This window comes from Chiloscyllium punctatum, chromosome 35, assembly GCF_047496795.1.
Source record: "Chiloscyllium punctatum isolate Juve2018m chromosome 35, sChiPun1.3, whole genome shotgun sequence".
In the NCBI taxonomy this organism is placed as follows: domain Eukaryota; kingdom Metazoa; phylum Chordata; class Chondrichthyes; order Orectolobiformes; family Hemiscylliidae; genus Chiloscyllium; species Chiloscyllium punctatum.
In genome coordinates this window covers 21,817,271-21,843,749 of record NC_092773.1, presented here as the reverse complement: position 1 = coordinate 21,843,749, position 26,479 = coordinate 21,817,271, and the positions used below count along the sequence as shown (strand labels likewise).

Below are 26,479 nucleotides of genomic sequence, written 5' to 3'. Positions count from 1 at the left end.
AGAGACAGCCGTGCTAAAAGTGGCTCCCTCATTTGAGTCAAGTATCCCAGTGATCAACTTGACCGTGTGTTGCTATGAACACATTTCAAGTCGTGCTCCATTGCCCCGAATGCAACATTTCGGCTCTTGCGCCCGTCCACCACTGAGGGGGTGATGGACGAGAAGATGTGGCCGTCTTTGAGACAAAACGCTCAGCTGACGACCACTTCGGGTGTATTGTCAAAGATGCAGCGGCTCGCAGAGTGCACCCCAATTCTGCTCCTCGGCCCACCTTGCAAAGCAAACAGCATTGCTGTTTGTGGGACCTGACTGTGAGCTCGCAGTTCCTCCGTTACAGAGTTTCCTAAAGGAGTGCATTGGCGCGACAGGGCTGGCCCGGAAGGCTCTTGGATACCTCGGCGATCTTGCTGCCGTGGGAGCCACCGGGACTCGCTGTTCCGGCAGCGACCAGGGGGTTTGAAAGGCGAATGGAAGATTCTGACCCCCGGCGTGGAGGCGAGCAATGAACCTCCTCCAGCGTTCACTGCAAACTCACGTTGCAATTTGGTGAATGCATCAATTGCTGAATTTGTTTTGTGATTGTTGGAGGATGTGATCAAGGAATGGCTGGAGGTTTGGGGGGGGGGTGGAGCGTGGACAGCGAATCTGATTGGTTCCTGGACGCCAATGGATACACTTTCTCGGCTGCCTGATTGGTTGCCGAGCTGCGTTGTATCATTTGGCCCTGTCAGTTCCAGCAGCAACTTGTCTGTCATTTCTCCCGGAGAGAAGGTGAGTTGGAGATATGGCGTTTGGATTGACACTCTCCAGGGTTCAAGCTTGCTGCTGCACCTCTGGCGTTAGCGGCTCGGCTTCTGGGGGGGTTTTGGCAATTGCTGACTCACCGAGGCTTGCTTGGCAATGTTCACGTTCAGTCAGCGCTGCGCCCCAGCATTTCAGCGACGGATCTCCCGGAGTTTTTTTGTTCAAATTTGTTTCGGTGGGGCCCGACGTTCCCTCTGGGTTGCTGGCAAATGATTTGCCCCTTTACGTGCGGTGTGGGCTAACGTATTTGTAACCCTTCCCCGCTTGCCCCTTGAAGCGAGCTTGCCTTCTTGGGCCATTTCAGAGGGTAATTCAGAGTCAAAGATGAGGTTAGATTCCCTACAGTGTGGAAACAGGCCCTTCGGCCCAACGAGTCCATACCGACCCTCTGAGGAGCAACACACCCCAGACCCATATATTTACCCCTGATTAAGACATCTAACACGATGGGCAATTTAACATGGCCAATTCACCTGACCTGCACATCTTTGGACTGTTGGGGGGGGGAACCGGAGCACCTGGAGGAAACCCATGCAGACACTGGGAGAATGTGAAAACTCTGCACAGTCGCCAGAGGCTGGAATTGAACCTGGGACCCTCGTGTTGTGAGGATATTTCTGTGGGTCGTATGTCGGCCAGATTGGACAAGAAGTGGAGATTTCCTTCCCTAAATGACATTTTGTGAGCCAGACAGATTTTCAGCAATAATTGATTGTGGTTTTTCTGTACTTGGTCATGAGCTGTGAGCGCCACTGGCTAGACCAATGTTTATTGTCATTCCCGAATTGACCAGAGGGCAGTTAAGAGTCAACTACATTGCTGTGGATCTGGAGTCTCATGTAGGCCAGATTGGATAAGGTTAAAAAAAGTCACACAACACCAGTCCGACAGGTTTATTTGGACCTGATGAAGGAACAGTGCTCCAAAAGCTTGTACTTCCAAATAAACCTGTTGGACTAAAACCTGGTGTTGTGTGATTTTTAACTTTGCCCACCCCAGTACAGCACTAACACCTCCACATCACAGATTGGATAAGGGCAGCAGATTTCCTTCCCTCATTCATTGGTGGTCACATTAGTCATCATTTGGATAACTTTCCCTGTTCAGACCATCAGCCTGGGCATTTGGATTATTTGTCCAATGCCACTATGCCACCACCTCCCCTTTATTATTGTTATGTACTGAGATGCAGTGGAAAGTGTTGCATTGCATGCCAACCAGACAAATTGTACCTTAGGTAAGTAAGACAGGGTAATAGAATAGAATGCAGCGCAGAGTGTTCCAGCCACAGAGAAGGTGCAGAGAAAGATCAGCTTGAAGATAGGAGAGGTCCGTTCATAAGTTTGATAACAGCCGGGAAGAGGTTGTCCTTCAGATAGTCATGACAAAAACTGCTTTTTGATTTGAGGTTTTTATCGGATCATATGTATTACACTCTGTCGCATTTTACTTACTTCAAAATCCTTGAGCATCTTGGACCAAGTACACTGTGATCTTTTGACCACATCAACGTTCCTGAAGAAAAAAACGGAAGATGCTGGGAATGCTCAGCATATGTGGATACGGAGGAATTGAGTCAATGTTTCATGTTGCTGGCCACACATTGGAATTATGGGCTGAATGACCTCCTCCTGCATTGGGAGATGCCAATGTGGGTTGATGTAGTTGGTGGGAGTAATTAAATGGCAAAAGGAATTTTTTTAAACAAATATAGTGCTTTTCATAATCACCAAATAGCTCCAAGTCTGTTGGCCTCAATAAGGTACTTTTGAAGTGTAGCCACTTCAGTGTTGTTATGTGAAGGAAGATGGCAACCAATTGGCACACAACAGCTCCCATAAATGGCAGATCAGATCTTTTCTTACGATGTGGATTGAAGGCTAAATATTGGTCCAGGTGCTGGGGAGAACTTTCTTCCGCTGTTTTTCGAAACAGTTGCCAGTTGCATCCACCCAAGCTGAAAAATAATCCCTGTGGCCCCAGGTGCCACATTCCCCCTGCTGTCTGGATGAAGACATGGGGGAGATGGGTTTGGGGCGGCAACGTGTGATTGGCGAGAGATAAGGAGCCTGGGTTGTGATGTCGAGCTGCCAGACAACCACTAAATCAGTTCAGACTGACATTCAAACCTGTAACCTTTGAGCAATCGAGGATAAAGATGCTGCGCTAATGCATTCTTACGTGATCCCTATTTTCCCGCATATGGTGGACCCAGCAGTGAAGAGATGGCATCTAAAGAGTGGCAATTCCTACACTGGTGTATCCAGCACAGGTGGAGAAATCTCCTTCAGTTACAGGGGGCTCGGTGCCTGTGTGCACTGGCTTGGAAGGACTGTGATACCGAACTCTTTATTTCTTTATTTTTCAATATTTTCTTTCCTAAGAATTTGTGCATCAGAATCTGTGCCTGGGTACCTTCAGATGGCATTGTAAGTGATGACTTGTAAACTTTTCACTGTACTCAGTTCATTGATTAGATTAGATTCCCTACAGTATGGAAACAGGTCCACACCAACCTATCAAAGAGTAACCCACCCAGACCTATTTCCCTGCCCTATGTATACCCCTGACTAGTGCACCTAACACGATGGGCAATTCAGCAGGGCCAATTCGCCTGGCCTACACGTCTTTGGGACTGTGGGAGGAAACCCACGCAGACACAGGGAGAATGTGCAAACTCCACACCGACAGTTGCCTGAGGTGGGAATTGAACCCAGGCCCCTGATGCTGTGAGGCAGTGGTGCTAACCACTGTGCCACCTCATTAATGCCAGTTAATAGAGAATCACTGAAGTGTTGAGACGAATTCAAAACAGCATTATTACCTAGTGCCAATCCCCTGTTTTTCTGCCCCCCTCCACTCCAAAAAAAAATCATCCAATGCTCTTTTGAATGCTTCAATTGAACCTGCCTCTGCCACACTTCCAGGCAATGCCTGAACTGCTCGCTGTGTGCAAACATTTATTTCTCATGTCACCCTTGCTTTTTTTTTTGCACGTTAGTTTAAATCTGTGCTCTCTCACTTCTTGTTAATTTTTACAAGTGGGAGCCTATCTGTTCTATCCAGCTCCCCACCACACCCCCCCACACCCCCTCCAATGGTTTTGAAAACCTTGATCAGATCTCCTGTCAGTCTTTTCTCAGGGGATGGCTGATGGTGGAATTTTATCCGAATGCATGCGCACTGTTGTAACATGTATTGTGGAACGCAAACTTGGGTCAAAAGAGATTGATAAGTTTCCACTTAATTGTGTCTCTTGTTCTCTTCTGCAGCTGGATCGAGGCAGACCCGCCAACAGCAACACCACCAGGACTCATGACGTCTGATGACCATGGTTTGGATTGTAGGTGCTGTTCTCATGGCTCCTCAGTGCCAAGTAGTGTACACCAAACACTAGAGGAGATGGATTTTGACAGAGGTAGACAGTGCTATTTAAGTGTTTATTGGCAGTGCCCCAATGAATCAGCCTATTTTTATTTAAGTGCTTTTAGAGTCTTGGAGATGTACAGCACGGAAACAGATCCTTCGGTCCAACCCGTCCATGCCGACCAGATATCCCAACCCAATCTAGTCCCACCTGCCAGCACCTGGCCCATATCCCTCCAAACCTTTCCTATTCATATCCCCATCCAAATGCCTTTTAAATGTTGCAATTGTACCAACCTCCACCACATCCTCTGGCAGCTCATTCCATACACATACCACCCTCTGTGAAAATGTTGCCCCTTAGGTCTCTTTTATATCTTTCCCCTCAAGTTTGTTGGACTGTGCGTTGAGTTTAGGAGTTGGAATGTCATGTTGCAGCTGTATTGTTTAGGCCACTTTTGGAATGCCGTGTTCCTGCTTAGGAAAGATGTTGTGAAACTTGAAAGGGTTCAGAAAGGATTTGCAAGGATGTTGTCAGGTTGAGGGTTGGAGGGTTTGAGCCAGAAGGAGAAGCTGAACAGGTTGGGGCTATTTTCCCTGGAGCATCGGAGACTGAGGGTTGACCTGATAAAGGTTTATAAAATCATGACGGAGCGTGGATAGGGTGAATAGCCAAATTCTTTTCCCTGGGGTAAGGGAATCCAAAACTAGATTTAAGGTGAGAGGGGAAGACATAAAAGGGACCCTAAGGGGCAATGTTTTCACACAGAGTGTGTGTGGGTATGGAACGAGCTGGCAGAGGAAGTAGTGGAGCCTGATACAATTACAGCATTTAAAAGACATCTGGGTATTTGAGTAGGAAAGGTTTAGAGAGGTATGGGCCAAGTGCTGGCAAGTGGGACTGGATTAGTTTAAGATATCTGGTCGGCATGGAGGAGTTGGGCCGAAGGGTCTGTTTCCATGCTGGACGTCTCTCTGACTGAGAGGGAAAATTTAAAAGATTGTGAAGAGGCTTGACAGAGTTGACAGAAGCCTCCAAGCCCTCTGTTTGTTCCTCTCCCAGCAACCCAACCAGTACCCCTCCACTGACATACTCATTCGATTGGTGGAACTGGTCTTCACTCTCAAAAACGTCTTCAAATTCTCCCACTTCCTTCAGACCAAAGGGGTAGCCATAGGCACTTGCGTGGGCCCTAGCTATGCCTGCTCTTCATCGGATAAGTGGAACAGTCCATTTTCTGCAGTTACACTGGCACCATTCCCCATCTTTTCTTCCTCTACATTGATGAGTATATCAGCGCCACCTCGTGCTCTCATGAGGAACAGTTCATCGACTTCACTAACACTTTGCACCCTGACCTTAAGTTCACCTGGACCATCTCGGACACCTCCCACCCCTTCCATCTCCATGTCCAGCAACCGATTCAACCCAAACATATATTTCAAACCCCCTGACTCCCACTGTTACCTGGACTACACCTCCCCTCCTGTAAAAATGCTGTCCCTTACTCCCAATTCCTCCGCTTCCACTGCATCTGGTCTCAGGAGGAGCAGTACCACTCCAGGGCATCCTTTATGGCCTCCTATTTCAAGGACCACAATCTCCCCTCCCATTTGATCAATAATGCCCTCCAGTGCGTCTCCTAAATTTCCTGCACCTCTGCCCTTGAACCCCACCCCTCCGACTGCAACAAGGATAGAAACCCCCAGTCCTCACCTTCCACCCCACTAATCTGCAGATACAATGCATTCAGATCCCACCATCAGAGATAGATTTCCCTTCCCATCCCTATGTGCGTTCCATGATTCCCTCGTTAGGCCCACGCGCACCCCCATCAACCCACCCTCCACACCCAGTAAGAGATGTAAAACCTGCACCAACACCTCCCCCTTCACCTCTGTCCCAGGTTCCAAAGGATCTTTTCACATTTGGCAGAGATTTTCCTGCACCTCCAAACACCTCATCTACTGTGTCTGTTGCTCCCGGTGTGGTCTCCTCTACATCGGGGAGGCAGGCCGCCAACTCGCAGAACATCTCCGGAAACGTCTCTGGGACACACACACCAAACAACCCCACCGCCCTGTGGCTGACCACTTCAACTCCCCCTCCCACTCTGCCAAGGACATGCAAGTCCTGGGCTGCCTCCACTGTCAAATCCAAGCCACCTGCCAACTGGAGGAAGAACACCTCATCTTCTGCCCTGGGACCCTCCAACCATAAGGCATCAACATCGATTTCACAAGTTTCCTAATCGCCTCTCCCCCAACTCATTCCGGATCCAATTCGGCATTGCCCTCTTGACCTCTCCTACCTGTCCATCTTCCTTCCACTTATCCACTCCACCTTCCCTACCGACCTATCACAATCACCCCCCACTTGCATCTACCTTCCCAGCTACCTCCCCCCCTCCATCCCCACCCTCCTATTTATCTCTTAGCCCCCCCCTTCACCTCCCACCCCCCCACATTCTTGATGAAGGGCTGATACCTGAAACACCGACTCTCCTGCTCCTCGGATGCTGCCTGACCTGCTGTGCTTTCCCAGCGGCACACATTTCAACTCTGATCTGCGGTCCTCACTTTCTCCGAGAGTGAGATTTACAATATGGAGAATTTGGAGAAGGGTCTGATGGATTAGGACGAATTTCTACACTCAGAGGTGGTGATTCTTTGATCTTTTTCAGTGGGTTGTGGACACTCCATCGTTGAATATATTTAGGGCTGTGCTAGTTGCATCTTTGAGCAACAAAAGCAGAAATGTCTAGAGAAACTCAGCATCTGTGAATAGAAAATAAAGTTCAGCTTTCGAATCCAGTGACCCTTCTTGATTTGGCTTGGTCCAGGTTCCGGCATCTGCAGTTCTTTGTTTTACTTCGATGGATTTCTTGGATTCTCTCAGGGAAGTGGGGAATATATGGAGAGGACAGGAAGGTGGAGAGGATGCCCAACACCAGCCATGATTCGTTGAATGATGCAGTAGCCTTGACGGGCCAAATGGTCATCATTTGCTCCTGTTTCTTTTGTCAGCTTGCTTTATAATGTGTTTTGCACACAAACAGAAATTGCTGGAGAAACTCAGCAGGTCTGGCAGCATCCATGGAAAGGGAACAGAGTTCGTTTTCCAAGCTTAGTGACTCTCCTTCAGAAGTGAAGGAGCCATTCTGAAGAAAAGGTCAACTCTGCCTTCTCTTCACAAATGCTGCCAATCCTGAACTGCTCTTGAACTGTGTGGCCCTTGGGCCATTTCTGTGGGCAGCTGACAATCAGCCACCCTCGCTGTGAGCCTGGGTTCACATGTACCAGGCGAGGATGGCAGATTTTCTTCCCTGAAGGACATTGGTGAGAACCGGGTGGGTTTTTAACAACAGTTGGTGATTATCTCATGGTCACCAAGGCAATCAAAATCCATATTTTATTCACTGCATTTAAATTCCACAAGCTGCCAGGGTGGGACTCGAACCTATGTTCGTCTGGTCAGTCTGGACCAGTGACATGACCAGTCTGCCACTGCCTCTCCAAAATTTCTTAACATAGAAGGCTGTGAAGGTCAGGCTTGCACCCCTGAAAGCGGCTAGAGGAGAAACTATAATTCATCGAGGTCTTGGCATTTGAAATGGAAGCCGTGTCGGTTTAATAAGCAGCATGGCATCTGACACCATTTCTCTCTTTCTCCCTCCCCCGACGTAGGTATCTGGTCAGCAGCCAGTAGTGGCGACTTCAACAGAGTCCGGAAGTTTCTGGAGAAGGGGACGGACCCGAATTTGCCTGACCTGTCGGGCTACACTGCTTTGGTGAGTAATGCTTGAGCTCCTTCGAGCGCTCTCCAAAGGCAGAGAGTCACAGGCTGCGTGCTGAGAACTCAAATTCAGGGGTTAAAGGGTCAGTTAAACCAAGAGGGAGCCTTGGACAGCCACTGGGGAGAGGAAGTGATTGGGGTCACGGAGGGTGCGTAGATGTGTGGTTGCTTCCAAGTTGGAGAGAATGCCAGGTGGATCAATGTCACATCTTTCTAAGTTCAGATAGAAACATAGAACATAGAAAAATACAGTGCAGTACAGGCCCTTCAGCCCTCGATGTTGCGCCGACCGAAGCCTACCTAACCTACACTAGCCCAATAACCTCCATATGCTTATCCAATGCCCGCTTGAATGACCATAAAGAGGGAGAGTCCACCACTGCTACTGGCAGGGCATTCCATGAACTCATAACCCGCTGAGTAAAAAATCTACCCCTAACGTCTGTCCTATACCTACCACCCCTTAATTTAAAGCTGTGTCCCCTAGTAACAGCTGACTCCATACGCGGAAAAAGGTTCTCACTGTCAACCCTATCTAAACCCCTAATCATCTTGTACACCTCTATCAAATCTCCCCTAAACCTTCTTTTCTCCAATGAGAACAGCCCCAAGTGCCTCAGTCTTTCCTCATACGATCTTCCTACCATGCCAGGCAACATCCTGGTAAACCTCCTCTGCACTCGTTCCAATGCCTCCACATCCTTCCTATAATATGGCGACCAAAACTGCACACAATACTCCAGATGAGGCCGCACCATTAGATTAGATTAGATTACATTACTTACAGTGTGGAAACAGGCCCTTCAGCCCAACAAGTCCACACCGCCCCGCCGAAGCGCAACCCACCCATACCCCTACATCTACCCCTTACCTAACACTACGGGCAATTTAGCATGGCCAATTCACCTGACCTGCACATCTTTGGACTGTGGGAGGAAACCGGAGCACCCGGAGGAAACCCACGCAGACACGGGGAGAATGTGCAAACTCCACACAGTCAGTTGCCTGAGGTGGGAATTGAACCCAGGTCTCTGGCGCTGTGAGGTAGCAGTGCTAACCACTGTGCCACCGTGCCGCACCAGAGTCTTATACAACTGCAACATGACCTCAGGACTCCGGAACTCAATTCCTCTACCAATAAAGCCCAGTACACCATATGCCTTCTTCACAGCACTATTTACCTGGGTGGCAACTTTCAAAGATCTGTGTACATGGACACCAAGATCCCTCTGCTCATCCACACTACCAAGTAGTCTACCATTAGCCCAGTAATCCATCTTCTTGTTACTCCTACCAAAGTGAATGACTTCACACTTAGCTACATTGAATTCCATTTGCCACCTTACTGCCCAGCTCTGCAGCTTCTCTATATCCCGCTGTAACCTGCCACATCCTTCTTCGCTGTCCACAACTCCACCGACTTTCGTGTCATCCGCAAACTTGCTCACCCAGCCTTCAAGCCCCTCCTCCAGGACATTTATAAAAATGACAAACAGCAACGGTCCCAAAACAGATCCTTGTGGAACACCGCTAGTAACTGCGGTCCAAGATGAACCTATACCATCAACTACTACCCTCTGTCTCCTTCCAGCTAGCCAATTCCTAATCCAAACCTCTAATGCACCCTCAATGCCATACCTCCGTAGTTTTTGCGTTAGCCTGCCATGGGGTACCTTATCGAACGCCTTGCTAAAATCCATATACACCACATCTACTGCTTTACCCTCGTCCACTTCCTTGGTCACCCTCTCAAAGAATTCAATAAGGTTTGTGAGGCACGACCTGCCCTTCACAAAACCATGCTGACTATCCTTGATCACATTATTCCTCTCCAGATGTTCATAAATCCTATCCCTTACAATTCTCTCTAAGACCTTGCCCACAACAGAAGTGAGACTCACTGGCCTATAGTTACTCGGGCTATCCCTGCTCCCCTTCTGGAACAAGGGGACCACATTCGCTATCCTCCAGTCTTCTGGCACTATTCCCGTAGACAACGACAACATAAAAATCAAGGCCAATGGCTCCGCTATCTCCTCCCTAGCTTCCCAGAGGATCCTAGGATAAATGCCATCAGGCCCAGGGGACTTATCTATTTTCATCCTTTCCAGAATTTCCAACACCTCTTCCCTACATACCTCAAAGCCGTCCATTCTAATTAATTGTGACTCAGTATTCACATTGGCAACAATGTCCTGTTCCTGAGTGAATACTGATGAAAAGTATTGATTTAGTGTCTCACCGATCTCCTCCGCCTCCACACACAACTTCCCACTACTATCCTTGACTGGACCGGTACCTACCCTAGTCATCCTTTTCTTCCTGACATACCTATAGAAAGCCTTTGGGTTTTCCCTAATCCTACCAACTAAGGACTTTTCATGTCCCCTTCTCGCTGCTCTTAGCTCTCTCTTTAGATCCTTCCTGGCTACCTTATAACTCTCAATCGCCCCAACTGAACCTTCACGCCTCATTTTTACATAGGCCGCCCTCTTCCCTTTCACAAGGGATTCCAATTCCTTATTAAACCACGGCTCCCTCACAAGACCCTTTACTCCCTGCCTGACTGGTACATACTTATCAAGGACACCCATTAGCTGTTCCTTGAACAATCTCCACATATCATTTGTGTTCTTCCCTTGAAGCCTATTTTTCCAATCCACGCATCCTAAGTCATGCCTCACCACATCATAATTTCCCTGCCCCCAGCTATAACTGTTGCCCTGCAGTGCACACTTATCCCTCTCCATCACTAGAGTAAAAGTCACCGAGTTGTGGTCACTGCCCCCGAAGTGCTCACCTACCTCCAAGTCTAACACCTGGCCTGGTTCATTACCTAGAACCAAATCCAGTATGGCCTCATCTCTTGTTGGCCTGTCTACATATTGTGTCAGGAAACCCTCCTGCACACATTGGACAAACACCGACCCATCTAACGAACTCGAGCTATAGCTTTCCCAGTCAATATCTGGGAAGTTAGAGTCCCCCATAACAACCACCCTGCTACTTTCACTCTTCTCCTGAATCATCCTCACAATACTTTCCTCTACTTCTCTCGGACTGTTAGGAGGCCTGTAGAAAACTCCTAACAAGGTGATCTCACCTTTCCTATTTCTAACCTCCGCCCAAACTACCTCAGATGGCAAGTCTTCCTCCATCACCCTTTCCACCGCTGTAATACTATCCTTGACAAGCAATGCCACACCTTCCCCTCTTTTACCCCCATCTCTGACCCTACTAAAACATTTAAACCCTGGAACCTGCAACAGCCATTCCTGTCCCTGTTCTACCCACGTCTCTGTAATGGCCACAACATCGAAGTCCCAGGTACCAACCCACGCTGCAAGCTCACCTACCTTATTTCTTATACTTCTGGCATTGAAGTATACACACTTCAAGCCACCTTCCTGTTTACAGGCACCCTCCTTCGAGATCGATGCCATGTTCCTAACCTCCCTACACTCAAGGTCCTGTACCCTAAAGCTATACTCCAGGTTCCCATGCCCCTGCAGAGTTAGTTTAAACCCTCCCAAAGAGTACTAGCAAACCTCCCCCCAAGGATACTGGTGCCCCTCAGGTTCAGGTGTAGACCATCCTGTTTATAGAGGTCCCACCTTCCCCAGAAAGAACCCCAGTTATCCAAATACTAGAATCCCTCCCTCCTGCACCACCCCTGTAGCCACGCATTTAACTCTCTCCCTATTCCTCGACTCTCTATCACGTGGCACGGGTAACAAACCAGAGACAACAACTCTGTTTGTTCTAGCTCTGAGCTTCCAACCTCGCTCCCTGAAAGCCTGTCTAACATCCTCACCCCTCTTCCTACCTATGTCGTTGGTGCCAACGTGGACCACGATCTGGGGCTGCTCCCCCTCCCCCTTAAGGACCCGGAAAACACGATCAGAGACATCACGTACCCTTGCACCTGGGAGGCAACATACCAATCGTGAGTCTCGGTCTCCCCCGCAAAACCGCCTATCTGTGCCCCTCACTATTGAGTCCCCAATAACTATCGCTCTACCTTTCTCCACCCTTCCCTTCTGAGCAACGGGGACAGGCTCCGTGCCAGAGGCCTGAACCTCGTTGCTTACCCCTGGTAAGTCATCCCCCCCCACAAGTATCCAAAACTGTATACTTGTTCTTGAGGGGAATGACCGCAGGGGGTCCCTGCACTGGCTGCTTCCTCCCACTCCCCCTCACTGTCACCCATCTCTCTATAACTTTCGGAGTAACTACTTCCCTAAAGCTCTGATCTATGACCACCTCTGCCTCCCGAATGATCCGCAGTTCATCCAACTCCAGCTCCAGTTCCCTAACACGGGCTTGGAGGAGCTGGAGATGGGTGCACTTCCCACAAGTGTAATCAGGAGGGATGCTAATGGCTTCCCTCACCTCATACATGTTGCAAGAGGAACATTGCACTGCCTTCGCTGCCATCCCTCTAAAAGGTAAACTTTAAAAACTAGATCTAAAGAAACCATCAAGCAAAATGCAGCACTTACCTGCTTGTCACAATGGGTCTTATTATTAGGTTAGAGGAGGAGGGTGGGTGGGAGGCTCTACCCCTGTAGTGCCTCGGGTTCCTCGCCTGTGCGCTTTTATAAGAAAAAATACCTTCCCAGGTATGCTAGCGCGACACCAGCTTCCGGGTCCGTTAGGCGCTTAAAAAAAACATTAAATTTTAGCCGTTAAAAAAACAATAACTGGACTATACCGCGACTTTAAAAAAACACCATCAGACAGCCGTTACCTGCTCCGCCCAGAGAGTGAGCATGAGGTCGAGAGAGTCATGTGGGGAAAGGCTGTTCAGCCTATCATGTCCACATCTGTCCATTCCAATCCCATTTCTCAGCACTTGCTCTTTAGCCAACTACTGTCTGGTGTTTGAACTGCTCATCTAAATTCTCCTTCAGGGTTCCCACCCTCTGCCACCTTTTCAGACAGAGAATTGCACATACCCACCACCCACCAATGGAAAAAAATATGACTTCAAATCCCCTCATGCTCTTCACCTTAAAACTGTGCCCCCACCCCAGCCTGCCCAGTTAATTTATCCCTCTCTGTAAAGGGGGAATGTCCGTGCCCCTCATAACTTTGTATACCTCAATCAGGTCCTCCCTCACCCTTCTCTGCTTGAAGGCAAACAAGCCAGCCTCGCTCATCTGTTGCCATAGCTTCAGCCCAGGCAACATCCTGGTGAATCTCCTCTGCATTCTCACCAGTGAAAATCACCTCCTTCCTACAGTGTCGTGACTGTAGCTGCACCCAGACCTCCAGCTGTGGCCTCACTAATGCCTTATACAGCTCCATCCTAAACTCCCTGCCCTTGTACTCAATCCCTCACCAGGACAAGGCAAGTATCCCACTCACAGCTTATTCCCCATGTCCTGTCTCTTGCTGGAACCCCAGCAGTTTGGAACGTCACCATTTACTCTGCGGGTGGGGCTGGAATCACTGTTTTGCATCATTTTATTTCCAGTGCTTCCTGTTCCGATGAAAGCACTCTGAGGCCCAGGGTGATGTACTTGAAGCAGCCACAAGGTGGAATGCAAGAGCAGTCTGTTTGCACTCAGTGCTTGGTCTCCGACCATGAGGAAGTGAGGACTGCAGATGCTGGAGACCAGAGTTGGAAAAGCACAGCAGGCCAGGCAGCATCCGAGGAGCAGGAGAATCGACGTTTCGGGCGTAAGCCCTTCTTCAGGAATGAGGCTGGTGTGTGCCAAGTGGGCTGAGATAAAAGGTAGGTGGGAGGGAATTTGGGGGAGGGGCGCTGGGAATACGATAGGTGGGAGGAGGTGAGGGTGAGGGTGAGAGGCCGGAGAGGGGGTGGGGGCGGAGAGGTCGGGAAGAAGATTGCAGGTCAAGAAGGCGGTGCTGAATACGAGGGTTGGGACTGAGATAAGGTGGGGGGAGGGGAAATGAGGAAGCTGGAGAAATCTACATTCATCCCCTGTGGTTGGAGGGTTCCTAGGAGGAAGATGAGGCGCTCTTCCTCCAGGCGTCGTGTGGTCAGGGACTGGCGATGGAGGAGGCCGAGGACCTGCATGTCCTTGGTGGAGTGGGAGGGGGAGTTAAAGTATTCGGCCATGGGACGGTTGGGTTGGTTGGTGCGGGTGTCCCAGAGGTGTTCCCTGAAACGTTCTGCAAGTAGGCGGCCTGTCTCCCCAATGTATAGGAGGCCACATCGGGTGCAGCAGATACAGTAAATGATGTGTGTAGAGGTGCAGGTGAATTTGCGACGGATATAGAAGGATCCATTGGGGCCTTGGGGGGAAGTAGGGGGGGGGAGGTGTGGGCGCAAGTTTTGCACTTCTTGCGGTTGCTGGGGAAGGTGCCGGGATTAGAGGTTGGGTTGGTGGGGGGTGTGGACCTGACGAGGGAGTCGCAGAGGGAGTGGTCTCTCTGGAATGCTGATAGAGGAGGGGAGGGAAATCTATCCCTGGTGGTGGGGTCTGTCTGGAGGTGGTGGAAATGACGGAGGATGATACAATGTATCCGGTGGTTGGTGGGGTGGAAGGTGTGGACCAGTGGGGTTCTGTCCTGGTGGTGATTGGAGGGACGGGGTTCAAGGGCAGAGGTGCGGGAAGTGGAGGAGATGCGGTGGAGAGCGTCGTTGACCACGTTGGAGGGGAAATTGCGGTCTTTGAAGGAGGAGGCCATTTGGGTTGTTCGGTATTGGAATTGGTCCTCCTGGGAGCAGATGCGGCGGAGGAATTGGGAATATGGGATGGTGTTTTTACAGGGGGCAGGATGAGAGGAGATGTACAAACCGACCGACTCCCACAGCTACCTAGATTACACCTCCGCCTTCGCAGCATCTGCTCCCAGGAGATCCAATTCCACTCTCGAACAACCCAAATGGCCTCCTTCTTCAAAGACCGCAATTTCCCCTCCAACGTGGTCGACGACGCTCTCCACTGCATCTCCTCCACTTCCTGCTCCTCCGCCCTTGAACCCTGCCCCTCCAATCGCCACCAGGACAGAACCCCACTGGTCCTCACCTTCCACCCCACCAACCTCCGGATACATTGTATCATCCTCCGTCATTTCTGCCACCTCCAGACAGACCCCACCACCAGGGATATATTTCCCTATCAGCATTCCAGAGAGACCACTCCCTCTGCGACTCCCTCGTCAGGTCCACACCCCCCACCAACCCAACCTCCACTCTCGGCACCTTCTCCTGCAACTGCAAGAAATGCAAAACTTGCGCCCACACCTCCCCCCCACACTTCCCCCCAAGGCCCCAATGGACCCTTCTATATCCGTCGCAAATTCACCTGCACCTCCACACACATCATCTCCTGTATCCGCTGCACCCGATGTGGTCTCCTCTATATTGGGGAGACAGGCCACCTACTTGCAGAACGTTTCAGGGAACACCTCTAGAACACCCGCACCAACCAACCCAACCGCCTCGTGGCTGAACACTTTAACTCCCCCTCCCACTCCGCTAATGACATGCAGGTCCTTGGCCTCCTCCATCGCCAGACCCTGACCACACGACGCCTGGAGGAAGAGCGCCTCATCTTCCGCCTAGGAACCCTCCAACCACAGGGGATGAATGTAGATTTCTCCAGCTTCCTCATTTCCCCTCCCCCCACCTTTTCTCAGTCCCAACCCTCGGACTCAGCACCGCCTTCTTGACCTGCAATCTTCTTCCCGACCTCTCCGCCCCCACCCCCTCTCTGGCCTATCACCCTCACCTTCACCTCCTTCCACCTATCGTATTCCCAACACCCCTCCCCCAAATTCCCTTCCCCCTACCTTTTATCTCAGCCCGCTTGGCACACCAGCCTCATTCCTGAAGAAAGGCTTATGCCCGAAACGTCGATTCTCCTGCTCCTCGGATGCTGCCTGGCCTGCTGTGTTTTCTCAGCACCACATTTTTCAACTCCTACCATGAGTGTTGGGCAGCTTGAGAAGGTTATTTTGCTGTGGACTCGCAAATTTATTACAGAGCCATTCTCTGCAAAAGCAAAGGAGACACGATAAACATTTATGGTTCAGTCCCACCTACAGGACCGTGTTAGTTTCTGGGCACAGACGTTTTCTACATTTACAGGATATGGATATCTCAAGCAAGACTAACATGTGCTGACCATCCCTACTTGCCCTTGAGCTAACTGCACAATTTCATGCTCATCCAAGAGGAGATCTTAATTAAAATTTAGACAAAATTCCATCAGCTACCGTGAAATGCCATTCACTGAATGCAAATCTTTCTGTTGTCAGTTTTAAGTTAATTTGAATAGAATCCCTACAATGTGGAAGCAGGCCATTCGGCCCATCGTGTCCACACCACTCGTCCAAAGATCCTCCCACCCCGACTGTATCTCTGCATTTCACATGGCTAATCCACCCTAACCTGCATATCCCTGGATACTTTGGGTAACTTAGCATGGCCAATCCACCCTAACCTGCTACATCTTTGGACTGTGGGAGGAAACCAGAGCACCTGGAGGAAGCCCACACAGACACGGGGAGAACGTGCAAAGTCCACACAGTTGCCCGAAGGTGGAATTGAACCTGGGTCCCTGGTGCTGTGAGTCATCACTGCTAAGTAACCAAAAATGTTTTAAAAAATCAGAATACAAAGGACAACCTAATCAAGGTTTAAAATTTAAGGTTGAAAATGTGTTGCTGGAAAAGCACAGCAGGTCAGGCAGCATCCAATGAGCAGGAGAATCGACGTTTCAGGCATAAGCCCTTCTTTGGCTGAAGAGAGCTTCTTCAAGGAAGGCATCCTTGTAAGAGGACTCGCAGTCGGTTAAAATCTTTGAGGAGAAAGTGAGGACTACAGATGCTGGAGATCAGAGCTGAAAATGCATTGCTGAAAAAGCGCAGCAGGTCAGGCAGCATCCAAGGAGCAGGAGAGTCGACGTTTACAGAGCTCTTAAGGATAGTGGAATCAAGGGTTATGGGGATAAGGCAGGAATAGGATACTGATTGAGGATGATCAGCCATGATCATAATGAATAGTGGTGCTCGCTCGAAGGGCCGAGTGGTCTACTCCTGCACCTATTGTCTATCCCTGAACACTATGAGCAATTTCCCATGGCCAATCCGCCCTGACCTACACATCCTGCCAATTTAAGGTTGTTTGAAATGTAGTATTTCTATTAGATGCCACATAACTGGTAACCCAATGGTCCACTTTTCTGGGCAGTAGACACAAAATGAATGAGAGTCATGGAGGTGTACAGCATGGAAACAGACCCTTCAGTCCAACCCTCTATGACTCTAATTCATTTGCTGTCTGTTGTATTCATTTTAGCCATTACCCAGAAAAGTGGACCATTGGGTTACCAGTTATGTGGCACCGAATAGAAGTGTTACATTTCAAACAGCCTTAAATTTTAAACCTTGATCAGGTTGTCCTTTGTATTCTGATTTTCTGTTTTGGTTACTCAGCAGTGCTGCCTCTCAGTGCCAGGGACCGGGGTTCAATTCCACCCTCGGGTGACTGTGTGGAGCTTGCACGTTCTCCCCGTGTCTGCGTGGGTTTCCTCCGGGTGTTCCACATTCCTCCAACAGTCCAAAGATGTGTAGGTCAGGGCGGATTGGCCATGGGAAATTGCCCGTAGTGTTCAGGGATAGACAATAGACAATAGGTGCCGGAGTAGGCCATTCAGCCCTTCGAGCCAGCACCACCATTCATTATGATCTTGGCTGATCATCCTCAGTCAGTATCCTGTTCCTGCAGTATCCCCATAACCCTTGATTCCACGATCTTTAAGAGCTCTATAGACAGTAGTTTATGTGTGGAATGAACTTCCTGAGGAAGTGGTGGATGCAGATACTGTTATAACGTTTAAAAGACATTTGGATAAATTCATGAATAAGACATGTTTGGAGAGGCATGAGCCAGAAGCAGGCAGGTGGGACAAATTTAGTTTTGGCTGATGGTCAACATGGACTGGTTGGAACCAAGGGTCTGTCTCCATGCTGTCTGACTCTTGACTATGTCTCAATGTGAATTACTATTTGAATGACATTACCACTATACCACAGACTTCAAAAGAGAGGATGCAGAACGTCCTGTTTGCAGGGCCAGAGAAAGGTGATTCAATTTTCAAAAGACAAATTCAGTGCGTTAGGGAAAGAATAGGGGAGTGGGACCAATTGGATCAGCCCTTCAAAGGGCTGTGACAGGTATAATGAGCTGAAGGGCCTTCTGTGTGGGATGTTTAGGTGAAAAACACAAGAGAGGGTCTCAGTAACAGCCTGAGGATCAGGTTTGATCGTCACCGAACGGTTACTGTCATCTATCTCTGCAGCACTACGCCAGTCGCCGTGGTGATTACGAGATCTGCGAGTACTTGCTGAGGAAGGGAGCAGACAGCAACGTTCAGACCAAAGGAGGGGTGACCCCGCTTCACAGAGCAGCCTACTGTGGCCATCTCTCCGTTCTCCAGTTGTTACTGACCTATGGAGCGATCCCAGCAATCACAGACGATGATGGTGCGACTCCTTTACACAAGGTAGTGTAACACTCTCACCACGTTTCCTACTGCCCCATCCCTGAAAGTACACATTTGCTATTTTTGCTGATAGTTAAATCCAGGGAGATGTAGAACATAGAACAGTACAGCACAGTACAGGCCCTTCGGCCCTCAGTGTTGTGCTGACCTTTTATCCTACTCTAAGATCAAACTAACCTACATCATCCATGTGCCTATCCAATTGTCCATAATGTATCTGACTGTACTACCACTGCTGGCAGTGCATTCACGCACCCAGCACTCTGTGTGAAGAGCTTAACTCCCCAAAACCTTCCTCCATCTTTATTTTATTCCCTTTGCTGACACATTTCACTTTATGACCATTTGGTGGCGCAATACACGCCTCCCAAAGCGACACAGTTCTCTCGGCTCAACAACAACCTGCATCTACGTAGCGCTGCTGACAGAGTAACTGAACCAGATAGGACCCTGACCCACAAGAGGCAAGACTGGGACGCATGACCAAAAGATCAGAGAAGTGTACGTTTTACCAAACACCTCCGCAGTGGAGAAAGAGGTGGGCAGCTCCAGGAGGGATGTCCAGAATAACGTATGTCACCCTCTGCTGAGGGTCGAGTGACTCAAATCAGGGGGTGTGCCAGAGGTCAAATTTAAAAGGGCGCAGATCGATCTGGTCCTGGGCAATTTGCTCACCGAAGCAACACCACTTAAAAGTAAATAACAGATAACCTGGATATTATTCCTCCATCGTTTGGGGGAGCAGATTGGCTGCTGCACCTCCTGCACGGCAACAGCGATGACTCTGCAGAAGTTCTTTGTTGACTGGAAATCACCTTTTGATCGTCCTGGGGTCACGGAAGGTACGACAGAGATCCAGACTTTTGCCTTGACAGGAGCAAGAAGCAGTGTTTAAGCAACAAAACCTTAGCAGGACTTATACACTTAATGGTAAGGTCCTAGGGAGTGTTGCTGAACAAAGAGACCTTGGAGTGCAGCTTCATAGCTCCTTGAAGGTGGAGTCACAGGTAGATAGGATAGTGAAGAAGGTGTTTGGTATGCTTTCCTTTATTGGTCAGAGTATTGAGTACAGGAGTTGGGAGGTCATGTTGTGGCTGTACAGGACATTGGTCAGGCCACTGTTGGAATATTGCGTGCAATTCTGGTCTCCTTCCTATCGGAAAGATGTTGTGAAACTTGAAAGGGTTCAGAAAAGATTGACAAGGATGTTGCCAGGGTTGGAGGATCTGAGCTACAGGGGCAGGCTGAACAGGCTGGGGCTGTTTTCCCTGGAGCGTCGAAGGCTGAGGGGTGACCTTCTAGAGATTTACAAAATTATGTAATTACAAAATTACAAAAATATAAAAGAGACCTAAGGGGCAACATTTTCACACAGAGGGTGGTACGTGTATGGAATGAGCTGCCAGAGGATGTGGTGGAGGCTGGTACAATGACAACATTTAAGAGGCATTTAGATGGGTATATGAATAGGAAGGGTTTGGAGGGATATGGGCCGGGTGCTGGCAGGTGGGACTAGATTGGGTTGGGATATCTGGGTCAGCATGGACGGGTTGGACCGAAGGGTCTGTTTCTGTGCTGTACACCTCTATGACTTTATGACTCTAAGTCTGAATGGCTGCCACTTTGTCCCAGGTGTCGATAGGTTTTAGGGAGGCAAAGACCAGGAGGGTCGTCATGCCAAATTGTGATATTTGCTTTGCAAGCGTGTGATTTCCCCCCCCCACCCCCACTCACCTCCATCCCCTGACTGTCGCAGATTTTCATCCCCCTTGCCCCACTGTGCTCCACACTTCTGATGGGTGTCTTTTGTCTGTCAGGCTGCAGAAAGGGGTCACCAGGAGATGTGCAAGGTTTTGCTGCAGCAGAATCCAGCCTTGAGGACGGTGCGGGACAGGCGCTCCAGAACTCCCTATGACCTGGTGGCGGACCAGCTGGAATTGAAGGAGTGGCTGTGGCCCGGGACATCGACGTGATACCTGCTCTCCAGGGCTTGCTGTGCTGGTGGAACTGTCCTGCCAGTAGGTCATTTCCAACACTGGCCTTGGCTTCTTCAGTCACTACAGCATGTGGCTGCACCAGTCCAGTGACTCGAGTTGTGTCAACGTACGGGCGCAGTCCTCATACTCCACTTGCGGCCATCGGATGGGTCACCTGGAGACCAGGATTTTCTTGTCTCGTTGTTTGCTCATTGCGGCAGCAAGGCAGACCCAAATCAGGCACCGCTTCACTCCATACTGCTGAAACACACTGATCGTTGAAGATATTAAAATGTCCAAACTGACCAGCTGTTATCCATAACTTGTTTCTTCTGTTTCAAAGTGGCAGTCTCCTTTACACTTCATCGCCTTGTCAGTTGATGGCGGCTGGACAGGCCGAGAAGCTGGGTTGTGAAGCACATGGGGATCCTGGGTTTTGTAAATGAAGTAACGCTGCACCGTTATAAAGGTGCAGGGGGTCCTTCAGAGCAGATATAACAGAATGGTTTAATGATGTAAAAGTTATGTAAAGTGTTCGTTCAGGAGAAAGAAGTCTGGGGTAGCTATTGGCAATGCAAACTTTTCAAATGGGAAAAAGACGACAAGGAACAGATTCTGAGGGAATGCTAAATAAAATAAACACCTAAATCCGTACTCAAAAGGTCATCAGTCTCCATTTCCATCACCTCCAGCAAGATGCCACCACCGGACACATATCCCCTTCCCCTCCCTTGTATGCTTTCTGTAGGGACTGTTCCCTCTGGGACACGCCCTAATTTACTCCTCCTTCACTCCCAACACCCCCCCCCCGTGGCACCTTCCCCTGCAACTGCTGAAGGGCACCTGCCCATTTACCTGCTCCCTCCTCAGTATCCAAGGGCCCAAACGTGCCTTCTAGGTGAAGCAGCGCTTCACCTGCACTTCTTACAATCTCGTTGACTGCATTCGCTGCTCACAAAGTGGTCTCCTCTACATTGGGGAAATGAAGCGTAGACTGGGTGAGCGCTTTCCTGAAGAAGGGCTCATGCCCGAAACGTCGATTCTCCTGCTCCTTGGATGCTGCCTGACCTGCTGCGCTTTTCCAGCAACACATTTTCAGCTCGGATCTCCAGCATCGGCAGTCCTCACTTTCTCCCTGACCGCTTTGTAGAACATGTACGTTCTGCCGGCAAAAAGTGCTCCTGAGTTTCCAGTTGCCTGCCACTTTAACAGCCCACCCTGTTTCCTGGCCAATATCCCTGACTCGGGCTAACTGCAGTATTCTAGTGAAGCTCAGCACAAGTTGGAAGAACAACGCCTCATTTTCTGCTTCAGGTCCCTGCAGCCCTCTGGACTCTATATCCAGTTCAATGATTTTCGGGCCTGAAGTCTCCTATGTCCTAGTACTCACCCCACGTATCAGGCCTTATCACATAATCTACCATTGCACGCAACCTATTGTTAGCCACGAAGAGTCCCCATTAACAGCTATGCATCCCCCCCCCCCCAGCCAGATTGTTATGAATTCCTTTGTCTCCTCTCTCTCTTTGGACTCTATCCCCACCAATTATTAACTCCTTACCCCTTCCCCACCCACCCTATCTTCTGCACAGAAACTGACATTTTCTTAGCGACCATCAGTTCTGAGGGAGGGTCACTGGACCTGAAACGTTAACTCGGATTTCTCTTCACTGACCTGCTGAGCTTTTCCAGCTTTAGATTCCGAGGGAACATTAACTGAATTTCTGAGAGAATCTCTGAGGGGAGCCAATGGCCTAGTGATCTTATCGCTAGACTCTTAGCTCAGAAACTCAGCTAATGTCCTGGGGACCCAGGTTCAAATCCCACAGTGGCAGGTGGTGGAATTTGATTAGGTTAGATTAAGTTCTCTACAGTGTGGAAACAGGCCCTTCGGCCCAACTAGTCCACACCGACCCTCCAAAGAGTAACTCACTCAGACCATTCCCCTAACTGCTGCACCTAACTGTACGAGCAATTTAGCATGGCCAATCCACCCTAACCTGCACATCTTTGGATTAGATTAGATTAGATTAGATTACTTACAGTGTGGAAACAGGCCCTTCGGCCCAACAAGTCCACACCGACCCTCCGAAGCGCAACCCACCCATACCCCGACATTTACCCCTTACCTAACACTACGGGCAATTTAGCATGGCCAATTCACCTGACCTGCACATCTTTGGACTGTGGGAGGAAACCGGAGCACCCGGAGGAAACCCACGCAGACACGGGGAGAAGGTGCAAACTCCACACAGACAGTCGCCTGAGGCGGGAATTGAACCCGGGTCTCTGGCGCTGTGAGGCAGCAGTGCTAACCACTGTGCCACCGTGCCGCCCAAATAGAGTTCTGAATGGACCTCTCAACTCAAACCTCATACTGATCTGGCTGTTCGTGTACCATCTCTGCAGCCTACCTCGCTCTGTTCAATCACCCGACGATTTTTGGATGGTATGACGGCTGTACTGCATGCAAACCAAAACTTTTCACTGTACCTAGGTACATGTGACAAAAAGGAGCCAAATAATATACAGGGTGACAGGTTAACACGGATAGGGGAGGTCTGGCTAACTGAAAAGAAATAGAAAATCAGGAGGAGGGTCATTTTCAGGTGACCAAACCATTAGGTATTGGTAAATATCTCTAATCTGTCAGTTCAAACCCTATCAGAGCCGCGCATGGAATCTTCATTCATTGTGGAATCTGGGCCATGTAAACCCACCTGGTTCACTCATACTTTTAGGAAAGGAAATCTGCTGTCCTGACCCGCTCTGGCCTGCGTGTGACTCCAGACCCCACAGCAATGTGCTGTTGAGCCGGACTAGGTGACTGTATTACAACACGAGGCAGGAAGTGAGTTGAGGGGAGGACGCAGAGAGTCCGTGAAAGGGATATTGCTATGTTCCGTGAATGTGCAAATGTCTTGCAGATGGAGAATATTGCTGGGAAACACGACAGAAAGAATAGGAAAGGCAAAATGTTCTTCAAACGGAGGGAATCTGCACAATTCCACAGTGCCGAGGGATATCCTTGCACAGGAATCACAAAACATTAGCATGTAGTGTCAGCAAATGGTTAGGAAGGCAAATGGAAAGTTGGCCTTCATTGCAAAGGGAGCTAGAATTAAGGAAGTATTGCGAGAGGGTGTTGATGAGACCATAGCTGGACTATTTTTTACTGTTCGTTGTGTTTAAGGAGGAATCTCCTTGCATTAGAAGCAGTTTTGAAAAGGTTCGCTTGGCTGATTGGTGGGTAAAGGAGTTTATCTCACAAGATTCAGCCGTTGTACCGCTGGAGCTCAGAAGAATGCGAGATGATCTTGTGAAAGCATGTAAGATTCTGAAGGAGAGATGGCAGACAGGAAATGTTCCTCGCAGGAACTAAAGCAAAAGGTCTGCCATTTAAGGCGGAGACGAGGAGGAATTACCCTCCCCAAAGGTTGCTAATCTATGGAATTCTCTTGTGGGAGGAAACTGGAGCACCCGGAGAAAACCCACGCAGACATGGGGAGAATGTGCAAACTCCACACAGTCGCCCGAGTCTGGAATCGAACCTGGGTCTGTGACGCAGCAGTGCTAACCACTGAGCCACAGTGCCGCCCCACGGTGAATTCAGTAAAAATCTGGAATTAAGAAAGTAATGATGAGCATGAAGCAATTATCAGTGGAAGGGTATCTGCAATCCTCATTGGGTCTTGCCAGCATGTGACTCCAGACCCACAGCAATGTGGTTGACTCTTAACTGCTCTCTGAAATGGCCAAGTAAGCCACTCTGTTACAATGACTCATTACATCAACTTCTTGAGTGACTCAATCTCTGAATTAGTGTGGAAAGAGCAAGCCTGTTTAAGTGATGATAGATGGGACAGGAAGATTCAAGAATTAGGGCATTGAGGTGACTGGGGAAAGAGGTTGTATTTGGATTTTGATGCATACAGATTTCAGTGACATGGTGAAGAAGTTCACGTGGCAGTCAGAGTGAAATCTTTACAAACTACTGAAATTTGGAGTCAACCTCATGTTGTAATTCCATTTCTAGCTCACTTCCTTGCTTCAATAGACAATAGGTGCAGGAGTAGGCCGTTCTGCCCTTCGAGCCTGCACCACCATTCAATATGATCATGGCTGATCATCCTTAATCAGTATACTGTTCCTGCCTTATCTCCATAACCCTTGATTCCACAATCCTTGAGAGCCCTATCCAACTCTTTCTGAAATGAATCCAGAGACTGGGCCTTCACTGCCCTCTGGGGCAGAGCATTCCACACAGCAACCATTCTCTGGGTGAAGAAGTTCCTCCTCATCTCTGTCCTAAATGGTCTACCCCGTATTTTTAAGATTTGTCTTCTGGTTTGGCACTCACCCATCAGCGGAAACATGTTCAAGGTGGACAGAATGGATGAAAAGAATATTTCCAGGTTGTCTTCTCACATTCCCTGTCTGAAAGCAGGTCTGACTTTCCATGCTGTGACTTCCCCACAATAAGGCAGGTCCTCAATCCCCTTACCATGCTTCCTCTTGCATCCTGCCAGAACAGGAATCACTAATCCCTATGCTGTCGGCACTGACCTCATCCATTCCAGCCGTCCAGCCAACGGAACCGACCTGTCCAGTCCCTCGAAAGGATTCAGAGTAGCCGTTGCAATGTCCACTTGAGTTTGGAGCCTGCAGCTCGGGATAGGGTAGGCTCCAGTTTCCTTCCCTCTCCGACCAGGAATCTCTCCCTCTCTTACTGCTTGCACTAAGCCTTCCGGCTGATGTCAGTGTTGTTTGGCTGTGGCTGTTGTGACTGAGCTTTCCTTGGCTGTCAAGTTAGGGTTAGGAGCTCGGAGACAGGGCCACTCACCACTGACCTCCCATTTCCAGGTACTGGGTGTGTTAATTTGAGTTAACCTCAAAGCTCCATCATTTCTCGTAAGAACAGGAGGCAATTTGATTAGTCTGGGCGGCACGGTGGTTATCACTGCTGCCTCACAGCAGCAGGGGCCCAGGTTCAATTCCCGCCTCAGGTAACTGTGTGGAGTTTGTACATTCTCCCTGTGTCTGAGTAGGTTTCCTCCGGGTGTTCTGGTTTCCTCTCACAGTCCAAGGATGGGCAGGTCAGGTGAATTGGCCGTGCTAAATTGCCCGTCGTGTTAGATGTCTTAATCAGGGGTAAATATATGGGACTGGGTCTGGGGTGGGTTGCTCCTCAGAGGGTCGGTGTGGACTCGTTGGGCCGAAGGGCCTGTTTCCGTACTGTAGGGAAAGGCAAAGACAAATTGCTGAGAATTTATTAAATATTCCTGTTGCATACATCGGTTTTTTTTTCCTCGTTCGCCAGCATGAGAACCTGCCCCCTTTTTGTGCCATAACATTTATATTTGTTTGTGGGAACTTAACTGTACGTTAAAAAAAAAAGGCCTCCGCATTGTTTGGCAACCACGGCTACGCTTTGGGAAGCGCTGCATTGGTGCTGAGGTGCTTTAGCCAGTTTGAGGGACGCAAAAGCGGCTCTTCTTTCACCTGTGCTTTCGTCGGCATGGGATCTCACCTCCCTCTGCTGCTCCTCAAATTAACCAGCCAGAACTCGCCCGAGCATTCTGTCAGAAGAGGGAGGCATAAGCAATCATCAGTCAGTTTGTTGTTGGTCCAATTCTCCAGCAGTGCCCATTGTTCCTTGCTGTCACCTGACTACGATTTACCCATTGTCATGTGATGCCCATTGTTGCCACCTGACCATGATTCTATCCATTGTTACATGCTGTCACATGACTCTGATTCTACCCATTGTCACGTGACACCCATTGTTGCCCACTGTCACCTTGTCGTGTGACCTGAATTCCATCCTGTTGTCATGTGATTGTTGTCTGCTGTCACGTGACTCTCCTTGCTGCACTCAGTGAAGCTGCCCTCATTCCGGGGGGGGGGTGGGGGGGGGTTGGGTAGAAATGGGGAATTCTGCCAGTGAACAGGGGCAGGGGCACGGACCACGGCGGGCAGCAGCACCCGGGGACAGCCATGAGCTTCGGCCAAGCCGGGAATGAGAGCGAAGTGAGGGCCGAACGGCTGAGAGG

The 26,479-nt window shown here is 49.4% G+C and overlaps 1 protein-coding gene across 3 annotated transcripts; it reads left to right on the top strand.

Moving 5' to 3' along the window:
• The first annotated feature begins 656 nt into the window (after window positions 1-656).
• ankrd39 (ankyrin repeat domain 39) lies at window positions 657-20,731 on the top strand. 3 transcript variants are annotated; one of them, XM_072554280.1, is made up of 5 exons: window positions 657-771; window positions 4,077-4,222; window positions 7,858-7,961; window positions 18,247-18,450; window positions 20,268-20,731. In XM_072554280.1, the coding sequence occupies exons 2-5, from the start codon at window positions 4,120-4,122 to the stop codon at window positions 20,421-20,423; spliced, it is 567 nt and encodes a 188-aa protein (XP_072410381.1). In that variant the 5' UTR covers window positions 657-771; window positions 4,077-4,119; the 3' UTR covers window positions 20,424-20,731. The 3 variants fall into 3 exon arrangements, with proteins under 3 accessions (XP_072410381.1, XP_072410380.1, XP_072410379.1); XM_072554279.1 differs by lacking the exon at window positions 657-771 and adding an exon at window positions 831-3,233 and having other exon boundaries at window positions 4,077-4,147; XM_072554278.1 differs by lacking the exon at window positions 657-771 and adding an exon at window positions 841-3,233.
• The last annotated feature ends 5,748 nt before the right edge of the window (window positions 20,732-26,479 follow it).